Source organism: Nymphalis io, chromosome 21 (assembly GCF_905147045.1).
Source record: "Nymphalis io chromosome 21, ilAglIoxx1.1, whole genome shotgun sequence".
Classification (NCBI taxonomy): domain Eukaryota; kingdom Metazoa; phylum Arthropoda; class Insecta; order Lepidoptera; family Nymphalidae; genus Nymphalis; species Nymphalis io.
In genome coordinates this window covers 1,421,869-1,443,858 of record NC_065908.1, presented here as the reverse complement: position 1 = coordinate 1,443,858, position 21,990 = coordinate 1,421,869, and the positions used below count along the sequence as shown (strand labels likewise).

Here is a 21,990-nt window from a genome sequence, read left to right as displayed (position 1 = left end):
CAAAATGGAAAATAAGAAAACCGTTTCACGTAATCCGCAAAAAGCATATAATATAATTACTTCGTTAAATCTTAGTATTGCTCTATTTATTTAAATTTTCAAATTCATTTTATTTCAAATTTCTTTAACACCATGTCTGGAACCAGTTTTTGTTTACCTTTAATAATTCAATTTTGACCTTCAAAATATTTTTGATTGCATTTTATCTTATAATCGTTAAGATAATAATAGATATATTTGTTTTAAGCAATATAGACTACAAAGAAACAATTTACTAAATTCACATTTATTCGTATCGACTCCGTGGCGCAACGGTAGCGCGTCTGACTCCAGATCAGAAGGTTGCGTGTTCAAATCACGTCGGGGTCAATGACTTTTATTTTATTTTTATATTTGCAATTTAAATAAATGTACTGCAATTTATTTATTTTAATTTAGAAAAAATTGTTTTTAGGTATAAAGGAGATTTCATAATATAAACTCGAGGGTAAGTTATTACGATTTTTTATTTTATAAGTTTAACATTTAAATATTATCAGAGCTTTTTATCATTTCATACAAACGCTCCATAAGTAACTTTACGATCAACCTTATAGGTACCCTACTTATATAATTAGATGATAGAAAGAAATTATTTATATTGTATTGAATAACTTTAATATATAAATTCATAATGGATATATTTACTGAAGAAGAGCCGAGATGGCCCAGTGGTAAGAACTTGTGAATCTTAACCGATGATCGTGGGTTCAAACCCGGGCAAGCACCACTGAATTTTCATGTGCTTAATTTGTGATTATAATTTATCTCGTGCTTTACGGTGAAGGAAAACATCGTGAGGAAACCTGCATGTGTCTAATTTCACTGAAATTCTGCCACATGTGTATTCCACAAACCCGCATTGGAGCAGCGTGGTGGAATAAGCTCCAAACCTTCTCCTCAAAAAGAGGAGAGGAGGCCTTTAGCCCAGCAGTGGGACATTCACAGGCTGTTACAGTTACAGTATATTTAATCATTTTGTTTATTGTTCAAGAAACTTTAATAGTCTGCCAAAAAGGAAACTCAAGTTTGAAAATTTTAAAAATTTAAATGATAAATGGACTACTAAAATTAAATGCCATTAAGCTAAGATTTGATTTGAAAAATTAGTTTTTATTGCAGAATGTGACAAGTGGTATTAATTAGCAGTCTTTATAAAAAGTTTAATGAAAGAGCAAATAATTCACTACAAGGCAATAATTGAAAAGAAAATGACACTTGTGTAATAGACAATAAGATTTAATTGGTGTTATCTTTGTACAACCGTTCAGCGATAATAAACGTTATATTTGAAGGACTATTCTACTTTACTAGCTACATTAGAAATCACACAAAAATAAAGTTAGGTTCTTTATTGCACGAACACAATAAAATTATATATATATATATATGTATGTATATATATATGTATATATACAATTTAAAATCACAACTAAAGATTTTATTTAACGACCAATTTTTTTTTATAATTATAAAAATATGTAGACAAAGACGCATCTTATAGGTTTTTTTTCGGATAATGAACTATATTTTTACAATCTCAGTGTTTTAAAATATATTTAAAGGTTTTTGGCATAAAATTTTCATAGCATATTATAGCTATTTTGTTATATTTTCTGATAATGGTAAAACAATGTAAATAAATAACCAATATTTATAGTTTTATTATTTTGCAATTTCGAAGAATATAAATTATTTACATACATTCAATATCAAGATGTAAATAAATATGATACATTTAAAACAAATCAAAAATAAACGAAGCAATTAATTTATTTGAAAACACGAACATACAAATTCAATGTTACATTTATTAAACACGACTTTTATATCAACAATGTAATTTGTGCGTATACACAATTTAAAGGGGAATCCCTCGGCTTGGGCTAGAGCCACCCACAACAATTTAATAGGAAACCTATATAATATATCCTTATTAAAAAATATTACAAACAAGATTTACTTTAAAACAAAACAATTTATTTTAAAGGGTTAGACGAAACAGCATGTAATTATTACACAATTAACAAACATTTAATAAATACGTTAAATCAAAAAAAAATATTTGTCATAGATTTTCTCGAGAGCGTGTTTGTATGCGTATAGCTAATGACCTCAGCGATCAACGACCCTTGTACACGTTTCGATTAAATTAATATCGCAAATCGCGACAAGATTTTTTTATCGAATTTTAATTTTTTTAAATTTTTATTAAATATTTAAATAGCTAATTATTTATTATCTGTGTAACAACTATATCTTAAACAATTAGGCAACGAACGAATTTTAAAATCTTACGTTTTACACCAAATTATATCGTTTTAATATGAAATTATTTTAATTAATTTCAAGCATAATCCGACCTTATTCTATAATGTGGTCTCACAACACTGTCTACAGTCAGCTAGTATGAAACGATACGAAAATTATGTATTTCGTATTTCTAATAACACAATTTAGATCCGGACTTATGTTAAATTATTACTATAAAGATCTACAAACTAACCCTTTGAAAAATTATCAATATGAGTACGCACGTCCGTGCATGTTAAAAGCCAGTCACGGCTTATCACAGTTCAATCGTATTCGTAACCATTATCTTCAATTTTATATTTAACTATTTGGTAATTACGAGAGATCTTTAGCGATAAATTCAATCTTGTTTATTATTTAACGGGGCACAATTATAATGTTCTATAAAAACGGTAAAAAAAATATCACTTCTTATAGAATTGGACGCAGTCGCAGAAACAAAACTATATAAAAATTATGTTTTTAAAAATTAACATAAATGTATAGAAATATAACAAACCCTTTGTATAGTATAGCATAGCTACGTTATTTTTTTTATAGTACTTTCTGTTACAGATTTAATTAAATAATAATCTCGTGTTTAGGCAATGTTGGTTATTTATTATTTCCGTAACTACGTCCAAAGGTAAGAGAAGGAAAAGCAATCCGATGCGCCTTCCGAAACCGAATTTCCGCTCCTGGATCGAATCGATACATCTATCGAAACCAATTCTCATATTAAAGTTGCTCCTGCAACGTCACGAGGTCGAACTCGTCGTCGCGTCACGTCGCGACCGCACATGATGCCGCGGGGGCGTCACATTTTCACATGTTTTGCCAGGTGGTGGTGACCAGCATGTTGGTGTCTAGCCCTCGCGCGATCCTCTCGTGTATGCCGTGGCTCAGCCACAGCATGCGGAGGTGCTCGTAGCGCTCGGGGCACAGATGGAGCGGGTTCCCGCGCCGGAGGCCCTGCAACACGGAGGCGGTTAGAGTGCGCGAGAGGCGGCGCCGGGTGACGGGCGACGGACGGCACCCACCTGGTCGGTCTCGCCGTACGTGTCGAGGTAGGGCGCCGGCAGCATGGCGCCGCGCGCCGGTGCCGCCAGCAGCAGCAGCTCGCACTCGCGCACGCGCAGGAAGGCGCCCGCGCCCGCGCCGCACTGCAGCGCATGCGCCACCACGGCGCCCACCAGCTCCGTGCCCGCGCTGCGCCCGCCCTGCAGAGACGCGGGGTCAGTGGCCGCGAGCGCACGGGGCGCGCGGGGTCAGTGGCCGCGAGCGCACGGGGCGCGCGGGGTCAGTGGCCGCGAGCGCACGGGGCGCGCGGGGTCAGTGGCCGCGAGCGCACGGGGCGCGCGGGGTCAGTGGCCGCGAGCGCACGGGGCGCGCGGGCGGCGCGAACTTACCTTGCGTATCTCGACCTGGCAGCAGTAGCTCTGCGAGCACAGTATCTGGCCGCAGACGAGGCACATCGTCGGGTTTTTGCTGTCCTCCCGCTCGGAGTTCGGGCAGGAGAACTCGGAGACCACGTTCATCAGCTCCGAGAAGTCGTCGGGCAGCCCGATCAGCCGCGGGGGTTCGCTCGGCTCGAGTACTATTTTCGGAGATAGATCGCCGTTGAACCACTCGGTCGATAGCTCCGCCCAGGCGAGGGCCTTCTTTCTTGCTAAAATGTTATCTATAAGATCTCTGAATGTGCTGGGCAAGTCTAAGTATCCGCACATCGTCTCCCAACTGTCTCCGCCCACCACGGTTAGTTCCGATGGAGGTTGAATATCACTCAAGAAATGGTAGAACAGACAACAGCATCTCAAGAAGTTATGACACTGTTTTTTTATGCGTTCCCAGACTTCGTTAGGACTTAATTTTTCAATTTCGAGCTTCCCTCTCCGCAATTCTTTCATAAATGATAGTAAGTTTTCTATGTCCGGTTTCCTAGCTGGTTCCGTGCCGTCCATAGTTTCGCTGGTGCAGGAAGTGACGTCAGTAGCTATCAGGGCTCTGGTTAATGTCGCCCTGAATGCCTCTAGTGTTATTTGCCTCGCTAAGTGTGTGGGACGGGCGGGGCCTGCTGTTTTGCAGAATAATGAGGGAGCGGTGAGGACTAAGGCAACTAGAGTCCCGAAGACTTCGTGTGTAAGGGGGGATGTTTTTTCTAGAGTACTCAAAGTGCTTAAGGCGTGGTGGGAGATGTGCTTAGGTGAGGACCATATCGTCGGGACCACTGCAGCTAGACGTATGAGTGCTTGCAATGCATCCCGATGTCTCGAAGGCAGATCGCCGAGCAGCGGTCGACTCTCAGCCTGGAGGACCGCGTCGGTGCTCATGATGGTATAAGAGGTGGCTCGGTACAGGGCAGCTACGGACACCATACCGCCCGATTCTATTAGACCACAAATTCCTGGAAGCATCTGTGAACAAAAATGTCGATGCATACATATTACTTTTTTCTTTCTTTCAGTAGGCTCGCACAAACGAGTCGATCGCGAATGTCACCTTGGCGAAGTCCTCGACCAGCGTCTTGGTGGTGTCGTTGTAGTCGGGCAGGTCGCAGTCGAAGTGCGTGAGGAACTCTGCGGGCAGCAGGTTCTCTGCGTGCGTGGACACGTAGACCTCGGTCTCGTCGGCCGACTCGTCCTCCATGTCGGACGACACGGCGCCCACGCTGCGCGCGCGCGCCGTGCAGTGCATTTCCTCGCAGTACTCCGTGCACAGGTGCACGGACTCGGAGCACACCTGCGGGCACAGGGTTACAGCTCCACTCGGACTGACGCGGGGTAACGTTACACATGTCCGCCTGCTCCGTTGTTCTAGTGGCTAATTTGCAAGGCCGAAGATCCCAAGGTCGTGGGTTTCAGCTCCGGGTCGGGTTAATATAAAAGTTATTGATCGAAAGATGCTCGATGACCGCTCCGAATCAAGAATTTGAAATATTTGATTTCTATATCCACAAATAATTATATTATTTAAATCTTACAGAAACACGTACGTATAATGTTATGCATAATAATTAAGAACGCTTATCATTTGTTCATTAGTCATATGATAAGAAAAAATGTAGTAACTTAACAAAACATTAATATTATAAACTAAACAAATCTAGCGGACGATGTTAGCGATATTGCTTACTGGCTGGTCAAAAACAATTATAATAATTTAAATAAAGAACGAAAGAGTGTTTTAAAAGACTATTTCAGGTAAATAGATAAAAAAAAATCAAATCGCTACAGTGTAAGCGTGCACTGTAAGCTGTAGTAGTTTGGCACGTCTTCTTGGACTGAACTAAATATATACAAATCAGGTCCTCACCTGGTGCTTCAGCTTGAGGATAAGCTCTGCGGCGTCGCTGAACACGTGCTCGCACAGCGGCGGGGGCGGGCGCGCGGGCATCGCCGGCGCCGGCAGCAGCGGCAGCGCCGTGTTGCACAGCCGCTCGCACAGCGGGCACAGGTACTCCTTCTTTTCTACGTCGAACGCGGCCGGCTGCCGGATGCGGTACGGACTGCGGGTGTGCATTGTGAGTACGTATATAGTGAGTCTCATTTTCTCATGTACGTTTAACTTAGTCGTTAATTCAAATTTCATGTATCATATTATTTTATTATCATTATTCTTCATCATCTCTTTTGCCAGCAGTCAGGTATAACGGCACTTCGAGCAGTAGTTTTCATCGAACATTCGACCTGAATGTACCGACCGTGGCGAGGTCTCGTGTGTACGCAGGCACTCACCGCAGCTTCTCCTTGTCGAGCACCCCGTCGACGTACTTGCGCCAGCAGCGCGCGTGCAGCGCGTGTCCGCAGCACGACACGTGCGGCTGCGGGCCCAGCCCCGTGGGGGGCCACGCGCTGCGCCACGTCGTGTCGAGGCCCCCCACGCCCGCTCCCTTGCGGTTGAGGACGCTCGAATGCTGCGCGAAGGCTACTAGCACCAGCGGCTCCGACATGGCCTCCACACGAGCCTGGACAACAGTCGAATATATTACAGCAAAATCGTGATACGATTATCCTGTCTGCTTGTTAGTATGATGCTTATCGCCTGGAGCGAAAGAGGCTTTGATTGAATAAAAGATAAGTACATCTTCTCGAATTAGAAGGCAATAATACTAATATATATTTAATACGATAGCGTATACGGTCACCATGATTGAAAATATATTTTATACAGAATAACAATATACAAGAAGTGTATGTTATAAGCTTAAAGCTAACTAATGAACGATCTCCTGCCTACCTGTTCCTGACACATGATGCACACTCGGGGAGGCTCGCTGACGCCGCCCCCCCACACGCCGAGCGCCGCCCCGCGGTAGAGTGGCAACAAGTCCTGCTTTTCCTCCTCCTCTGTTACCTATGTATTATTTTAATTATTTTAATTTATTGCTTGTAAAAATAAGGATAGCTAAAATTACACCTCCCATTTCTTTAAGTCTATATTTCAAAATTCATCTTTTAGTGAGCGTCTACGCCGCGAAAGCAATGCTAAATTATAATGTTTTATATGTTTTTTAATTACAATATGTCGTACGGTTTCGGCGATCTCGTGGTGAGTCAGTGGTGTTTCTCTTATATAATATATAGATTTACATCGACACATAAAGTGGACACATTAACTATATTTAATTATAGGTTTTCTTATTTAACTCCAAAACTAACAGTTTTAATTAAGCGTGTTAAACATTGATTCACCTCAGTCGTGGTTTCCTGGAAAAGTGTAGCATTGTTCGATATGAACTTGTTCATCTGAGCCTTCATTTGCGCCATCAGCTTGACGCGTCTCTCGGCCGCTAGCTTCGCGCGACGAGCCTTTTCAGCATCTAAATAAAATAAACAAAATATAATATAATAATACATAAAAATCACGTCGACGATTCGATTAGTCCCGAGCCATACCGGCCGTTTCGTCGCTAGGCGGTTTCTCCTCCTGGTCGGTTTCCATGTTTTCAACGTCCAAGTTCTCGTCTCCCTGCCCCAACAACGACCTGAAACGATATTAATCATCATCGGATATCGCTCCGGCCGATCCGCCACCCCCGGAACGGCGGGACGCACCGCATGCGCTGCAGCAGCCAGCGGGCCAGCGCGCGGTGCGCGTCGACGCGCGGGCTGGCGGCGAGGCGCTGCAGCAGCGCCAGCAGCCCGCTGCGCGCCGCGCTCTCGGCGAAGGCCAGGAACTCGTAGTGCCCGCTCTCCTCGTCGCGCAGCGCGTAGCCGATCAGGTGCAGCGCCTGCGGCACACGGCCCTCGGTCGTTATACACACCGAGCACGGTTGGCACCTCTAGTGCAGTAGTTGTTGCTTCCAATTTTATGGAATAGGAATGGAATAGTGCATAGGATATCCCGTTTGTCGGTAACGTTACGTTTGTATATATATGTCGGGAATATAGTTTATATCGGGGCGCCCCTGGACGGACGGGTCACCTTGTGCACTTGGGGCTCGGAGAAGGATCGAGCCCGCAGGTCGAGAGCCCGCTCCAGCACGCAGCGCAGCACGTGCAGTGCGGCGTCGCTCTGGAGCAGGTTGGCCAACAGGCGGAAGGGCGCCGACAGCTTGGGCAGCGACGGAGGCGGGCAACATTCTGGTAAACCTGGAAAATTATTTATATTTTATATATGTATACCTTTATTATTACTATAATATAGAAGTAACTAATGAATACTTTGATGTGATATGATTTTTGTCGGAGTACTTTAACAATGTATGACTCTGGGTTTACTTCAATTTACGAGTATTTATTAAAATCACGACTCCCCAAGTTAAGATTTATAATGCGTTTTTCAGGGACATAAAAAAAAAATAATTAATTGATTAGGTCTTACATAAGTACTATATATTACCTGCGGCTTTCCGTCTGTTCCTCTGTTCTTCCTCGCTTCTGGAAAGTTCTTCCCGCGTGTAGTGATAGAAGAACGTGTCATACTCGTCGTAGAGATGAGGTTTCAGTTTGTAAACGCCACGGTTATTTCCGCCGGTCGGTTTCACAAAGTCTGCCACTTCGTGTATCACAGCCTCGAGACCAGTCTCGTGTAGTTGATCCTCGGGAAGTGATCTAGATAAAACAGGAACTTTTAATAATAAGCAACACTATCTTAACGAGGTAGGGCTTCATTTAGGCATTTGGCTAGGTACCACCGCCAGGTATTCTACCGCCAAGTAATCCGTATTAAGGTACTAAAAATATTCGGTCAGAATAGTGTAGCGATATTTAGTGAGTCTGACTCTTGACTTGACTTTGATATGTTACTATTTATATATTTTTAATATTTCTTACAGTGCCAATGTCTTTGGACGAAGATAAACACGCGCTACATCTTCTAGAATAAGTTTTATGTATATTGATAAGTCCTTTTTTCAGATAGGCATTACAAAAAAAAAGGCTGGTTATTTGCTTTTTCGGAGTTTGAATATAGCATAGGTAAACTAAACAAATACCGATTTAGTTCGGAGTGCGGCATAGGCTTGACGCAGAGCATCTGTATGATCTCCTTCTTGGTGCGGTCCTCATTGGTCACCTCGCCAACACCTGGCATGTAGCGAGAACCTACCACTGTGAAATGTCAATAAAGATTGAGTGGTTTGACATAAACGGAGAGAAATAGCTTTAATTTATTCAGTTAGCTTCACATATTTAACATAATCATTAACATTCGCCTCACCTTATATTATATTTCATAAACCTTTAATAGCTTACCTGTAATCAGCAGCCTCAGAAACTCCTCGACCATGCTGATGGTGTGTCTTAACGTATCATCCTCAATGGACTTCTGTTCAAAGTCCGCTGCGGCCCAGTCCAACAGGTTGAATTTGTTTAATACGTGAATTATAAATTCGTTACTTTCAATTAAGGAAGCACCAATCTGAAAGTGAAAATAAACTGTAGGGCGTACTCTTATATAACAAAACTTGTTGACATAAAGTCCATATATATATTTTTTTAATGTTATAAGTAGAATGGAAGGTCGAATAGGCCACCTGATGTTAAGTGGTCAGCACATACAACAACAACAGCCCATAGACTAGGCGACTTAAGAAATATTAACTATTTCTTACATCGCCAATGCCCCCCCAACCTTGGGAACGAAATTTTTATGTCCCTTGTGCCTATAATTCCACTAGCTCACTCATATTTCAAACTAGAACGTACCAATACAAAGTATTGTTGTTTAATAGTAGTATATCTGATGAGTGGAAGGTACCTACCCGTCTGCTTACACAAAAATCTACCACCAAGAGATTATAATCTAATATTTTTTTGTATTGTTTTAATGACGTCATGACATCACTTGTTTTTCTTAGCGACAATATCTAAGGCGTGTATGTACGCACCTGCAGCATAACGACATCACGATCGAACATCTCCGCTCTGCACTTGACGTTGTGGTAGAAGTAGAGCTGGTTCAGCAAAGCGAATCCGTTCCGCCGCCACATGCCGGCGTGGACCTGCGCGATCATCGACATCGTGCGCAGAACTGGTTCTGATGATTTATTATCCAATTTTAATTATATCATATATATTTTATATCGTAAAACACAAACTAAATATCTTCAAGTCGGTCGATACTAACCGATGAGCTCCTCCGGCGTCGGTTTGGGCGAGTCCGGTCGGTCGAATTCCCGGCTGTGGTAGGCGAGGCCGTGGCGGTGCAGTTGCAGGTGCAGGCCGGCCAGAAACCGAGACAGCGGCCGGTGCACCGACACCGGCTCCTTCGACACGTCGTACGGGATCACGAACGCGCTCTGGTTGCTCAGTTCTGTAACGCACGGGGCGTTTACAATTCAACATTACTAGTATTCGTATCTCTTCCTTCCTAACTTTGATCTTGAGTTGACATGAGTGAGTACTGAATGAGTGGTTTAATGAATGTATAAGTAAGGAATTATATATTTTATTGTTTCAGTCTTTTAAAGTATTTTGATATTTTGTGTTCTTGTTAACTTAGGAAATATAATGATTTTTTTTTTTCGTTACATTACCGTATAGAATAATAACCAGTCAGTCTTTATCAGACGTTTCTGCTTTCTAATTTTTGCAAATATTTTGTATTACGTACAAATTAATATTATAAATTTAAAATTTAAACAAGACAAGAAACAAATATTTTTAAATTATCGAAGTTCATCGATTCTCCGTTCATTTAATCGAACTTCCTCGGTCGGCGAAACGTCGACGACATCGTTGTAAGTGAAATTAAAGTAAAGGAATTAAGTAGGTAAGTGGAATATTGTCGTATTATAAAAAGATATATTAACCAAAAACCGTTTGCCACTCGGAATATTTAAATTAACGGTTCGATCACCGTAGCTCTTGCGCGCTTGCAAAAGACTAAGGCGCGTCACTGACCGCGCAGCTCGTGCGCGTGCGCGGCGCAGGTGTCGGCGTGGCGGCGCAGCGCCATGCGGTAGGCCGCGGCGGCCAGCGCGCGCTCGGCGCTGCACCACTCCAGCGCCAGCGTGATGCTGTGCGCCAGCTTCACGTGCAGGTTGAAGGCCGACTCCCACTCCGGCTCGTACTCCATGTGCTGCCCGACCTGTCGAGAGGAGCTCGCTGTTGATCTGGCGGCACTATCGGACCCTTTTTGTATTTCTCATCGAGCGTGTGTAATGTTTCTAAATATTTAATGAGGATTTTGACCTCTGAGCGTTAACTTTGAAACATCTCCAGTTTCCGTATCGTTTCCGATTTTTTTTGTCAAATAATTTTGGAATAATTCAATTTTGTATATATATTTCGCCTGAGGGCCTACCGAGAAGGCTTTCTCACAGTTTAATTTTAGAAATAATATCTCGCTCACTTGTCTAACTACGGAGTCCATTCCCTGCATCATCACGAGCAGGTTCAGCATCAGCGACAACCCATGCAGGAAACCTTTCCTCAAATCTTCATCGAACACGGTGGGAACGGAACCCAGCAGGTACTTGACGTCGTAGAGGATGAACTGAGCGCGCTTGAATCCAGTGGAGATATGGTTCCTGTCAAATTCAAGACGACCCTGAAAGTTAGAAACAATAAATTTATGAAAACTATTATCCATGTAACTGTGATGGTAGTGGTATTGCCTGATACTTTGGTATGACACGCCACATTAAATCACTAAGTTTTCGTTACTATAATATAAATGTAAAAGTATGCACATTTGCTTGTGTGACACACTATTACAACCACAGTAAGAAACTGCATTTCAGCATTATTTATTTTATAAATTACGTAGGCGGATGGGCAAATAGACCATCTGATGGTAAGTGGTAACCCCCTCTTACATTGCCAATACGCCACCAACCTTGGGCACTAGAATGGTAAGTCCCTTGTGCCAGTAGTTCACCCTACAAGGGTGAGTGAGCCAGTGTGACTACCGGAACTCAAAAATAAGAAATATTACTGTTAATGGTTGAATATGTAGCCATTGGGTGGTAACTAACCAGACATTGCACAAAGCCCTACAACCAAAAGCAATCATAGAGCGTAAACATTTTTTGAAATAAGATAAATAAAAAGTTTAATAACAACTGTCCTTAATAGATAAAAAATGTAAAGATACAACGACGGCGGTTGAGGAACATTATTCAGGTGAATTGTCCTTCAAGGGGTAAGGGAGTTTAGTACAAGTCAGAGTCGCTCACCTCCGCGTTGCAGCGTCTCGTGCACTCGCTGACGAAGGTATTCATGACGACGAAGAGCGCGTCGTGCTTGGCGATGAGGTGGTGCGCCAGCGTGGGCGTGGTGTACAGCTGCACCGACAGCGACGAGATCGAGAACGAATGGTCGTGGTCGTCGCGAATGAAGTCCTTCAGGATCGAACCTGCGCACAACCGATCCGTTTATGCCGCTGAGATACTCGAGTGACATTCGAATCTTATCGGTTAGAACAATAAGATCATCCGATTCGTAATTTTTTGTATTAATCCTTATCAGAATTACTTTAAACCCGTTAATTTTTGAAATTATAAGATAAGTCATAATTCGCCTAGATCCCATTTATTTCGGGAATTTTACGCCGGTCGTGTGCACATTTAGGGATGCTCTGCTTTGATGGTGTATTGTTTCCCCATCACCATAAAGGGGGTAGAGACGCTTACGTGATAGATGCGCTTAACAACATTTCCTACGTCATCTCTTACGACTCCCAGGGGTTGGGGGAGTGGCTTTATTCTACTTTCATTTTTCACTGGTGAGCTTCGCCAAGTCACGAGCGAAGCACGGCACGGCATGGGACATTTGATGCGTTTTTGAAAACGATCCCGCGCCCTCTTCTATCAGTTCGAGGACGGCCATCGCAGGGGTTATAGTGAGTAAAAATCCCACATAACCCCAATCTATTGAAGATTATTACCTGCGTCAAAATAAAAAGACGGTAGCTCTATCCTACTCTTCTAAAACCACTTGAAAATTTTAAGATAATGAATATATACAATGACAACTAATTCAGTCAATCTTTACACAGAATGTAGATCACGAAGCACTCACCGTAGTTCTTGGTGAAGAGTATGGCCATGGCGCGCTTGGTGGAGTAGTCCATGAGCGTGGTGGCGATGAGCAGGCGGTGCCAGGCCGTCCGCGCCGCCTTCCACATGCGGCAGTCGTTCTGCATGACGCCCGCCGCCACCCCCGCGCCGCCGCCCGCCAGCGCCCAGCCCGCCAGCGACGACTCGTCCGACAGCGCCACCTGGCTCACCGTCAGGCGCAGGCTCTGCTCCTGGCTCACGAAGTTTTGCAGCCTGCCAACGACGAGTGACAGACTCATTCACTTGCTTCTTATATTTAATGGTTTTATACAGATATATTGTTTTTTGTGTTTACTCATATTCTTATTATTTATCTTTGTATCTAAAGGTATCGATAGCAATATATTATAATACAAAACGTGAAATTGTTCAATAGAACATTTGTATATTTTTATTAGTAGAATAAAATAATTAGAACAGAACGTATAACTCACCAAGTGAGCAGCTTCATGGCGAAGATCTGGTGCGCGACGACGTGCGCGTGCATCACCAGCACCTTGAGCGCCGGCCCGTGCCGCGACGTGAACCTTTCGAACAAGGCGCGCCGGCTGAGTGCAAACGGACTCGCACACCGCGCGACGCGCGCCGCCCCGCGTGCGGCCACGGGCGGCGCGCGCGCGCTGACGTGTGTGTCTACTGACTCGCACACCGCGCGACGCGCGCCGCCCCGCGTGCGGCCACGGGCGGCGGCGCGCGCTGACGTGTGTGTCTACTGACTCGCACACCGCGCGACGCGCGCCGCCCCGCGTGCGGCCACGGGCGGCGGCGCGCGCTGACGTGTGTGTCTACTGACTCGCACACCGCGCGACGCGCGCCGCCCCGCGTGCGGCCACGGGCGGCGGCGCGCGCTGACGTGTGTGTCTACTGACTCGCACACCGCGCGACGCGCGCCGCCCCGCGTGCGGCCACGGGCGGCGGCGCGCGCTGACGTGTGTGTCTACTGACTCGCACACCGCGCGACGCGCGCCGCCCCGCGTGCGGCCACGGGCGGCGGCGCGCGCTGACGTGTGTGTCTACTGACTCGCACACCGCGCGACGCGCGCCGCCCCGCGTGCGGCCACGGGCGGCGGCGCGCGCTGACGTGTGTGTCTACTGACTCGCACACCGCGCGACGCGCGCCGCCCCGCGTGCGGCCACGGGCGGCGGCGCGCGCTGACGTGTGTGTCTACTGACTCGCACACCGCGCGACGCGCGCCGCCCCGCGTGCGGCCACGGGCGGCGGCGCGCGCTGACGTGTGTGTCTACTGACTCGCACACCGCGCGACGCGCGCCGCCCCGCGTGCGGCCACGGGCGGCGGCGCGCGCTGACGTGTGTGTCTACTGACTCGCACACCGCGCGACGCGCGCCGCCCCGCGTGCGGCCACGGGCGGCGGCGCGCGCTGACGTGTGTGTCTACTGACTCGCACACCGCGCGACGCGCGCCGCCCCGCGTGCGGCCACGGGCGGCGGCGCGCGCTGACGTGTGTGTCTACTGACTCGCACACCGCGCGACGCGCGCCGCCCCGCGTGCGGCCACGGGCGGCGGCGCGCGCTGACGTGTGTGTCTACTGACTCGCACACCGCGCGACGCGCGCCGCCCCGCGTGCGGCCACGGGCGGCGCGCGCGCGCTGACGTGTGTGTCTACTGACTTAATTCAAGGATGTTGCGGATTCATTCGTCAAGTTTTTTAAAGAGATTTTATTTATATAAATTTACGATAATTTTAGGCGCATATATATTTTTTTCGTTCTGATACGAGAGAATTACACTTGAATAATTAATCATCATTCAACACATCCTTGATTAAAAAAATATATAAAAATAAGCCATCAAAAAGATACTAAAAAATTCAATAGTTATACATTTTTTTATAAGTAGTTGATTTTTTGATTAATATATCTAAAGAGTGATATATAATTTTACTGAGATATATATTGGCAATTATATAATTTATTCATTTAAAATATATATATATATTACCGGTGGTTGATTTTTTATTTGAAACTCACGGATCAAATATTCTAAATTGTTTCCTGGGACAGACCAGAGAGGTAATGTAAAGCACAAGAGATTTAAACTAAAGCCCTCGGTTAGCAGCGCCTCGGCGTACTGCACGAGTAAAGGTGACCACTCACCACCACGCCAGGTGGGGAGGGGGTAAAGCGAACTAAGTATACGACGGAGGCTCACATCTCGATGTCGGTCTTGAGCTTGTCGCAGAGCTGGAAGGAGTTGCACTTGACGAGCGCGCGACCCTCGCGGTCGATGAGGCTCACGAGCTCCACCGAGTCGCGGTGGCTGCACTTCATCACGCGGTTGAGGGTCGTTATCACCTGGCGGACGACATCGCTGAGTCACTTTAACTTATTACGCCCACGAGTGTTCGGCAAAGTAAAATAGAGCAGCCATGTCTTAACAACCGACTAAGGAACTTAGTTCACCATCCATCAATCGAGGACATTAGCATCATCACCACCACCAAATTGGAATGTGGTGTTATTTACAATTTATATAGACAATAAAAATTAACACTACCAAGTATTGCAGTATATTTCATTAATACATATATATGTATTCGGCCATTAGTTATGAACCCGTATACACAATCTTCTTGTAATTTTTTAAAAATATAATAAACACAAATAAGATTGTAAAGTCTATGAGTGGTGAAAACCACTTACCATGAGCGTAAGTGAACATCGGCCTTCGTATTTAATATGAAAAAATAATAATAAATTGTCCAATGAAAACAATATAAGACTACTGCGCGAAAAAAATTTTTAAGTGATTATATAAAACCTTTTTTTTTGACTAATGGCATTTTAATTATTATTTTGTTAAAATTTTTTTTGTAAATTACCTGTTCGAAAGTATGAGTTTCATCGTTGTACAGCACAGTGCAATAGCAATCTGGTTGATCCAATATTTGAAGTAAATCCTTCTCGGCATCCTTCAATCTACAAAGAACAGATTTCCGTTTGTGAAATTTTCTAGAAAATATCTCTCTTTAGTATAGTTAGTCGAACAAAGAATTAATAAAATGTAAACTAATATTAACTATACTAATATTGGGAATGAAACGATCGTCTCCTGGCTATTTTCATACTTAATATTTGTATACTTGACGTGATAACAAAAAAACAAAAGCCCGCCGAGTTTCTTCCGTCCGTTTTTCTGTTATATATCACAGAGAACCGCGGATTTTACATTCTTATAAATCAGTTATTACGGCAATCGTAGTAGTAAATGACTGTCTCGTTGGTCTAGTGGCTTGATGTAAGGCCGCAGACCCGGAGGTCCTGGGTTCAATTCCCAGGCCGGGCCAATAAAAAGTTATTCGGTTTTTCCGTCAGAAAAATTCTGAGTAGCATCCCGGAGTCTAGAAGAAGCCGTCCCATCAGATTATGAGAGTTAGGGAAGAGAGAGTGCACCTGTGTTTGCGCACACACTTGTGCACTATAATGTCTCCTGCGCAGTTGGCTAATCTCTCTTGAGATTGGATCGATGTCCAATCGGCCAAACGGCGTAATGTCCTCCAGGACATTATTATATGCAAATAAATAAAATATATACGTACATCAAATCATTAGGCAGTCCGGGCGCATGGTCAAGGGTGAGCAGTCTAAAGCAATAAGACAGACAAACCGACGCCACGATCTTCATTCGCTCAAGGACTTCGGGACCGATGTTGGCTTGTGCCTGCTCTTCGCTATCGGGGGCCTGTGGAACAAGTGACATATTTTAATAAACTTATTGAAATGGTGTAATGACATTTTTAAACGATATATTCGAACATTAATTTCCGGTCTTGGAAGCTACAGGTATTTCCTGCTAATATATATAGGATATAATGAAACAACAAATAATGCGAACCGAAATGGCCCAATGGTTAGAACTCGTGAATCTTAACCGATGGTCGTGGGTTTAATCCCGGGCAAGCACCACTGAATTTCCATGTGCTTAATTTGTGTTTATAATTGATCTCTTACTTGACGGTGAAGAAAAACATCGTGAAGTATATGAAGACACATGTGTATTCCACCAACCCGTATTAGAGCAGCGTGGTAGAATAAGCTCCAAACCTTCTTCTCAAAAAAGGAAAGGAGGCCTTAGCCCAGCAGTGGGACATTCACAGCTTGTTACTACTACTACGAAACAACTAAGAATATATATAAAAAAAGCCGCCTTACCGAGTGGAGGTCACAGAAGGGATCCCTCTTCCAGGCCTCGGTATCGCCACAGTCGCAGCAGCCGCCGCCCCCGGACTGGCCCATCTTGTATTTGTGATGTCTGTGCGCGGACACCTTGAAACACTCCACGCAGAGAACGCATGTATTGTCCATACCTGAAATTTAAAAAAAAATTAATTATAACAATATGTATGAAACAATATGTATAAAATTTCATTCTCTCCATTTTCTTTTAGTTCATCTGGCTCTCACTTTTTCTCCAAGTTTATCGGTCATAGAAACTAAATCCAAATTGATATATGCTGCCTCTAGAGATAATTTTTCCAGATTGTTTGCGTTTAAAAAAATAGTAAATTTAATTTTTAATTCATGTCAGCCAATATATACTTTATTATATATTTATACCATTTTTGTTCACCTTCGATTTTTTACATAAAAGTAACAATTAATTTTTATCGGATTTTCTTGACTATCTACTAACGCATAGATTTAAAAAAACATACGATTAATTTTTGTTAGTTTTTTTTTATATTTCAATTGATTCGTTCTACATTCATTAAACGAATATCCTCGGTCCAGATCTAAATAATCTGTGATGTTTCGAATATCTTCAAAGTTGTTATTAGAACTTGAGAAATTTAAGTTGACATAAGTAATTAAGTGAAATAGTGTCGTATTATAAATAAAAATATATATTAATCAGGAATTATCTATAGTGCCAAATATAGGAGAGTTATTAGCAAATCGCATGAATTATATAAATCTTAGGGTTGTTTATCTTCGTTCTTCCTGAATATCGAATGGAATGCCATGGAATGGATAAATACTTGGGAACATACCACACTCCCTGCAGCTATACGCCGGCTCTCCCTGTTTGAACACACGGCCACATAACGTGGACCGTCGAGGCGGCGGTGGTTCGGAACTCTCTGCGGAACCCCACACGAACTGTTCTAGGGGTTGTATCAGTAATTTGGATGCCAATTCTTCGTCGAAGGACCAATCTGGAATACATACACAATTCTTGTAACGGAACACTTATATTAAAAGGTAATTTAAATACGCATCGTGCGTACGCAGAGGATTAGCAATTAACGTTATATGATACTAGCTGACGGTATACGCAAGGTGGCCGGCAGCGGAGGGAGATTGAGAGCTGAAGATCGAGCTCAGTGACGTGCGATTGGAGAGACCTATGTTACATTGGCTCACTCACCCTTGAAACAAACATTTCTATGTATTGCTGTTTGGCGGTAGTATACACGGTGAGTGGGTGGTATCTCCACCACGTAAAAATATAATATCATATAATTATTATATTTTTAAATAATAAATTTATATAAACATTTTATATACGTGTAGGGTTTTACTGGTTGTAGTGCGTCATATAAACATCTGCACCGACGAATAATGTATTAGTAGCAATGTAAATAATGTATTTAGGCAAAAATATCATTGCTATGAATACGTCCGCTTGTGTAACATTTTTTTTTCTGGACGCGCTATTTCCACGGCTACATAAATAAACAAGTGACTATTTATATATTTAGATATAACCTACTTTTTATTTACTATAAATTATTACATATATACTCTATTATAATAATAATATATATATATTGATTATCAAAATGCGGAATTAAGAATTACCTATGAAATAAAATCAGCAGAATAAAGTATTAAATACAGAAACATCTATCATCATATTCAGCCCACATTAATCCACTGCTGGACATAGGCCTCCTCACAGGCGCGCCAGGTCTCCCGGTCCTGTGCTAGTCGCATCCATTGAGCGCCCGCCATCTTCCTAAAATCGTCTGACCATCGGGCGGATGGTCTGCCCACTGGCCTTTTTGCTTCTCTAGGCCACCACTCCGTGAAACATCTATACTAGTACTAAATATGCGAAAGTAATGCTGTTACTGGTAGTAGAGCTTTGTGCTTTCGTCTGGGTAGATACCACCCACTCATCAGATACTCTACAGTCAAACAGCAGTACTTGGTATTGTTGTGTTTCGGTTTTAAGGTTGATGGCACATTGGCGATACAAGCGATGGTTAACATTTCTTTAAATGCCAATGTCTATGGGCGTTGGTGACCAATTACCATCACGTGGCCCATATGCTCGTCCACCTTCCTATTCTATAAAAAAAGGCCACTGAACCGATTTTGATAAAATTTATTTATGAAAGCCAAGGACGGGCTTAGGATACTTTTTTCACCTAATACTCGCCCCCTCTGCAACTACGCGGTCGAATTCTAGTATAACATTATTATAATCGTTAACATTAAAAAAAAAACCTAAACAAAAATACAATAATAATAAATTAACGGTTAAAGAGTTTAGATGTTATATATTGACATTGATGGAATCGTCGAGTTGGTTTCTGTTTGGAAAATATTATTAACTAGCGAAACCCGCGGTTTCGTCACCACACAATTCTGTTTGTGACGAAAATACTTCTGAATCTACTGTTTTAACGTACATAATGCCTAAAATAGCGAAGAGGTAATTTTGACACAGATAGAAACTTTTTATATATTATAGAGAATTTTATATCAAAATTCGGCTTTGGTGGTGCTGCCTTATACTGAATGAAAAACTTTTTTATATTTTATAAATACATAATATTTATGTTTGTGTCCTGCTCGTACTTATGTTATAAAGCTATATAGCTAAGGATGATCTGAGTATATCGATAAATAAATAAATAATAAATTTTTATCCATAACATAGTCCAGATATATATATGACCACCATAGTGATTGCTTCTATACTAGTTTCCGCCTGCGTCTTCTGTCATTATTAGTAATCCTATATATTTCTGCACCCCTAACAACGTATATTCAAAATATCACGATGATCGATTGAGTAATTAAACAAATAAATAATTTCACGGATTAAAATTAATTCTAAACATATCTTTTAGTCATATCTTATCAATTTTTGAATTAACTGTAATAGTAAGAGAGATTAGCCAACTGCGCAGGACATATTATAGTGCACAAGTGTGTGCGCAAACACAGGTGCACTCACTATTCCCTAACTCTCATAATCCGATGGGACGGCAATCCGACACGACCGGAAAGAGTTCGGGTGCAGGACCAACGGCGTAACGTGCTTTCCGAGGCACAGGAGTGTACACACTTCCAGCTTCCAGACTCCGGGCTGCTACTGAGAATTTTCTAACAGAAAAACCCAATAATTTTTTTACTGGCCCGACCTGGGAATTGAACCCAGGACCTTCGGGTGTGTGGCCTTACATCTAGCCACTAGACTAACTTAAACACGATAATATAGACAAAATATAGGTACCTAAATAATATTGAATACAAAACACAACTAAATACGAAAGTGACTTTTTCTGTTCGTTACGCTTTCATATCTAACAACTCGACCGAACATTGTGAAATTTGTCAAATACGCTGTCAGGGGTGCAGAAAATGCACGTAACACCTAACATCTGCCCTACTCGCGCTTATATGAAATAAGCAATTCATGACCGAGTAAAAGAATTCTAATAATGCTTCGTGTTAATAACTTGTAATAATCTCTGGTTAGTAACTTTAACCAGGGGATTTCGTACCTTGGTTAACTTAGGCCAATGGAAGGTTGCCGCCTTGTTACTAGTTGGTTTTTTTAATAATCGGAATCTTTATTTCATTCGGGTTTAATTCATACGACGTTTATTTTTTCGATATGCTATAGACACATATTTTAGTTTTTAAGTTTTGATGTGAAACCCACGGAGGAAATATACCACCCTAGGCTTAGGCCTACTCGGCCTTTAGAGAAATCCAAACCTGACTTAAATTAATTCTACTTTTTAATGAATATTAACTTACCCAGACACGTTCTGTTCGGCTGCGGCGAATAGATCCTTGGTACAGTAACGCGCCAGTGGTCCTGAAAGTGTGCTGGGGATAGGACACCCTCCGCCATCTTCGTCCTCCATAGCTCCACGACAGCATCAGCTCGTGCCGGTAACGTAAATCTGTCGATATCACTCATTGGTATAGTTCCAATTGGACTTTAAGTTTGTTTTTAGAACATATTGGAATGATTATTAAAGACTTAAATTTTTGTTGTCATCAGTCTATATAACACGATTAAACAAAGACTTCAATTAAATTATTTCATCTATAACATCGTTTTTAATTGTTCTTCACAAATAACTGACAAATGTATAATATATTAAAGTTCATTTTATCAAAATTGTATGAATATATTGTATGTAATAATATAATTTTCACGATATAATATAAACACCACTCGAGATCGAAACGAACGAACGAACGAAACGTTACGAATAACAAAAAAAAATCTCATGTAAAATAAGCAAACACGATAATTCCGGTGCGCGGTAAGCAATAAACTGTTCTCCCTAGTTGGCATGAGGCCACCCTAAGAGATCTATAATCTAATTATATAAATAAATATAACAATAAACGAGAAAACAATACAATCGTGTTATATTGATGACGTTTTTTATTGAGAATTTGACTGACGTACCGTAACGTTATTTAAGTTCAACGTGTATTTCTAATTTATATACTGATGAGAGACGACAGATGTCGAAGTTATAATGAAAATATTATTAAAATACAAGTCGCTTCTACGGACTCCGTCTGAACTAACTTTGACCGAACTATGAAGTACAGACAGAAGCATAAGACTGTTACAATTGCAAATGTATGTAAAACAAGTCGAGATGGTCCAGTGGTAAGAACGCGTGAATCTTAACCGATGAACGTGGGTTCAAACCCGGGCAAGCACCTCTGAAATTTCATGTGCTTAATTTCTGTTTATAATTCATTTCGTGCTTTTCGGTAAAGAAAAACATCGTGAGGAAACCTGCATGTGTCTAATTTCACTGAAATTTTGTCAAATGTGTATTCCACCAACCCGCATTGGAGCAGCGTGGAATAAACTCCAAAACCTTCTCAAAAAGGGAGAGGAGGCCTTAGCTCAGCAGTGGGACAT

The 21,990-nt window shown here is 42.5% G+C and overlaps 1 protein-coding gene and 1 non-coding gene across 3 annotated transcripts in view; one reads left to right on the top strand and one right to left on the bottom strand.

The window, feature by feature from the left end:
- The first annotated feature begins 297 nt into the window (after window positions 1-297).
- Window positions 298-369, top strand: Trnaw-cca (transfer RNA tryptophan (anticodon CCA)). Its single transcript has one exon. It is a non-coding gene; the product is annotated as a tRNA-Trp (tRNA).
- An 888-nt stretch (window positions 370-1,257) lies between these two features.
- The window catches only part of LOC126776729 (E3 ubiquitin-protein ligase UBR1), a 39,593-nt gene continuing 18,860 nt past the window's right edge, over window positions 1,258-21,990 (bottom strand). The window contains exons 3-29 of one of the 2 annotated variants that reach the window (XM_050499426.1): window positions 20,853-21,001; window positions 17,846-18,010; window positions 17,007-17,161; window positions 16,394-16,536; window positions 15,677-15,773; window positions 15,007-15,149; window positions 13,270-13,362; window positions 12,798-13,048; window positions 11,954-12,132; window positions 11,128-11,325; window positions 10,677-10,863; window positions 9,901-10,086; window positions 9,668-9,810; window positions 9,027-9,198; window positions 8,768-8,882; window positions 8,173-8,384; window positions 7,756-7,922; window positions 7,386-7,561; window positions 7,227-7,315; window positions 7,023-7,150; window positions 6,568-6,684; window positions 6,066-6,295; window positions 5,644-5,836; window positions 4,831-5,070; window positions 3,741-4,745; window positions 3,372-3,551; window positions 1,258-3,303 (exon numbers count right to left, since the gene is read on the bottom strand). In XM_050499426.1, coding sequence (XP_050355383.1) covers window positions 3,157-3,303; window positions 3,372-3,551; window positions 3,741-4,745; window positions 4,831-5,070; window positions 5,644-5,836; window positions 6,066-6,295; window positions 6,568-6,684; window positions 7,023-7,150; window positions 7,227-7,315; window positions 7,386-7,561; window positions 7,756-7,922; window positions 8,173-8,384; window positions 8,768-8,882; window positions 9,027-9,198; window positions 9,668-9,810; window positions 9,901-10,086; window positions 10,677-10,863; window positions 11,128-11,325; window positions 11,954-12,132; window positions 12,798-13,048; window positions 13,270-13,362; window positions 15,007-15,149; window positions 15,677-15,773; window positions 16,394-16,536; window positions 17,007-17,161; window positions 17,846-18,010; window positions 20,853-21,001 — 5,260 coding nt within the window. In that variant the 3' untranslated portion in view covers window positions 1,258-3,156. Of the gene's footprint in view, window positions 3,304-3,371; window positions 3,552-3,740; window positions 4,746-4,830; window positions 5,071-5,643; window positions 5,837-6,065; window positions 6,296-6,567; window positions 6,685-7,022; window positions 7,151-7,226; window positions 7,316-7,385; window positions 7,562-7,755; window positions 7,923-8,172; window positions 8,385-8,767; window positions 8,883-9,026; window positions 9,199-9,661; window positions 9,811-9,900; window positions 10,087-10,676; window positions 10,864-11,127; window positions 11,326-11,953; window positions 12,133-12,797; window positions 13,049-13,269; window positions 13,363-15,006; window positions 15,150-15,676; window positions 15,774-16,393; window positions 16,537-17,006; window positions 17,162-17,845; window positions 18,011-20,852; window positions 21,002-21,990 lie in introns of both variants that reach the window. The other variant, XM_050499425.1, reaches the window with a different exon arrangement.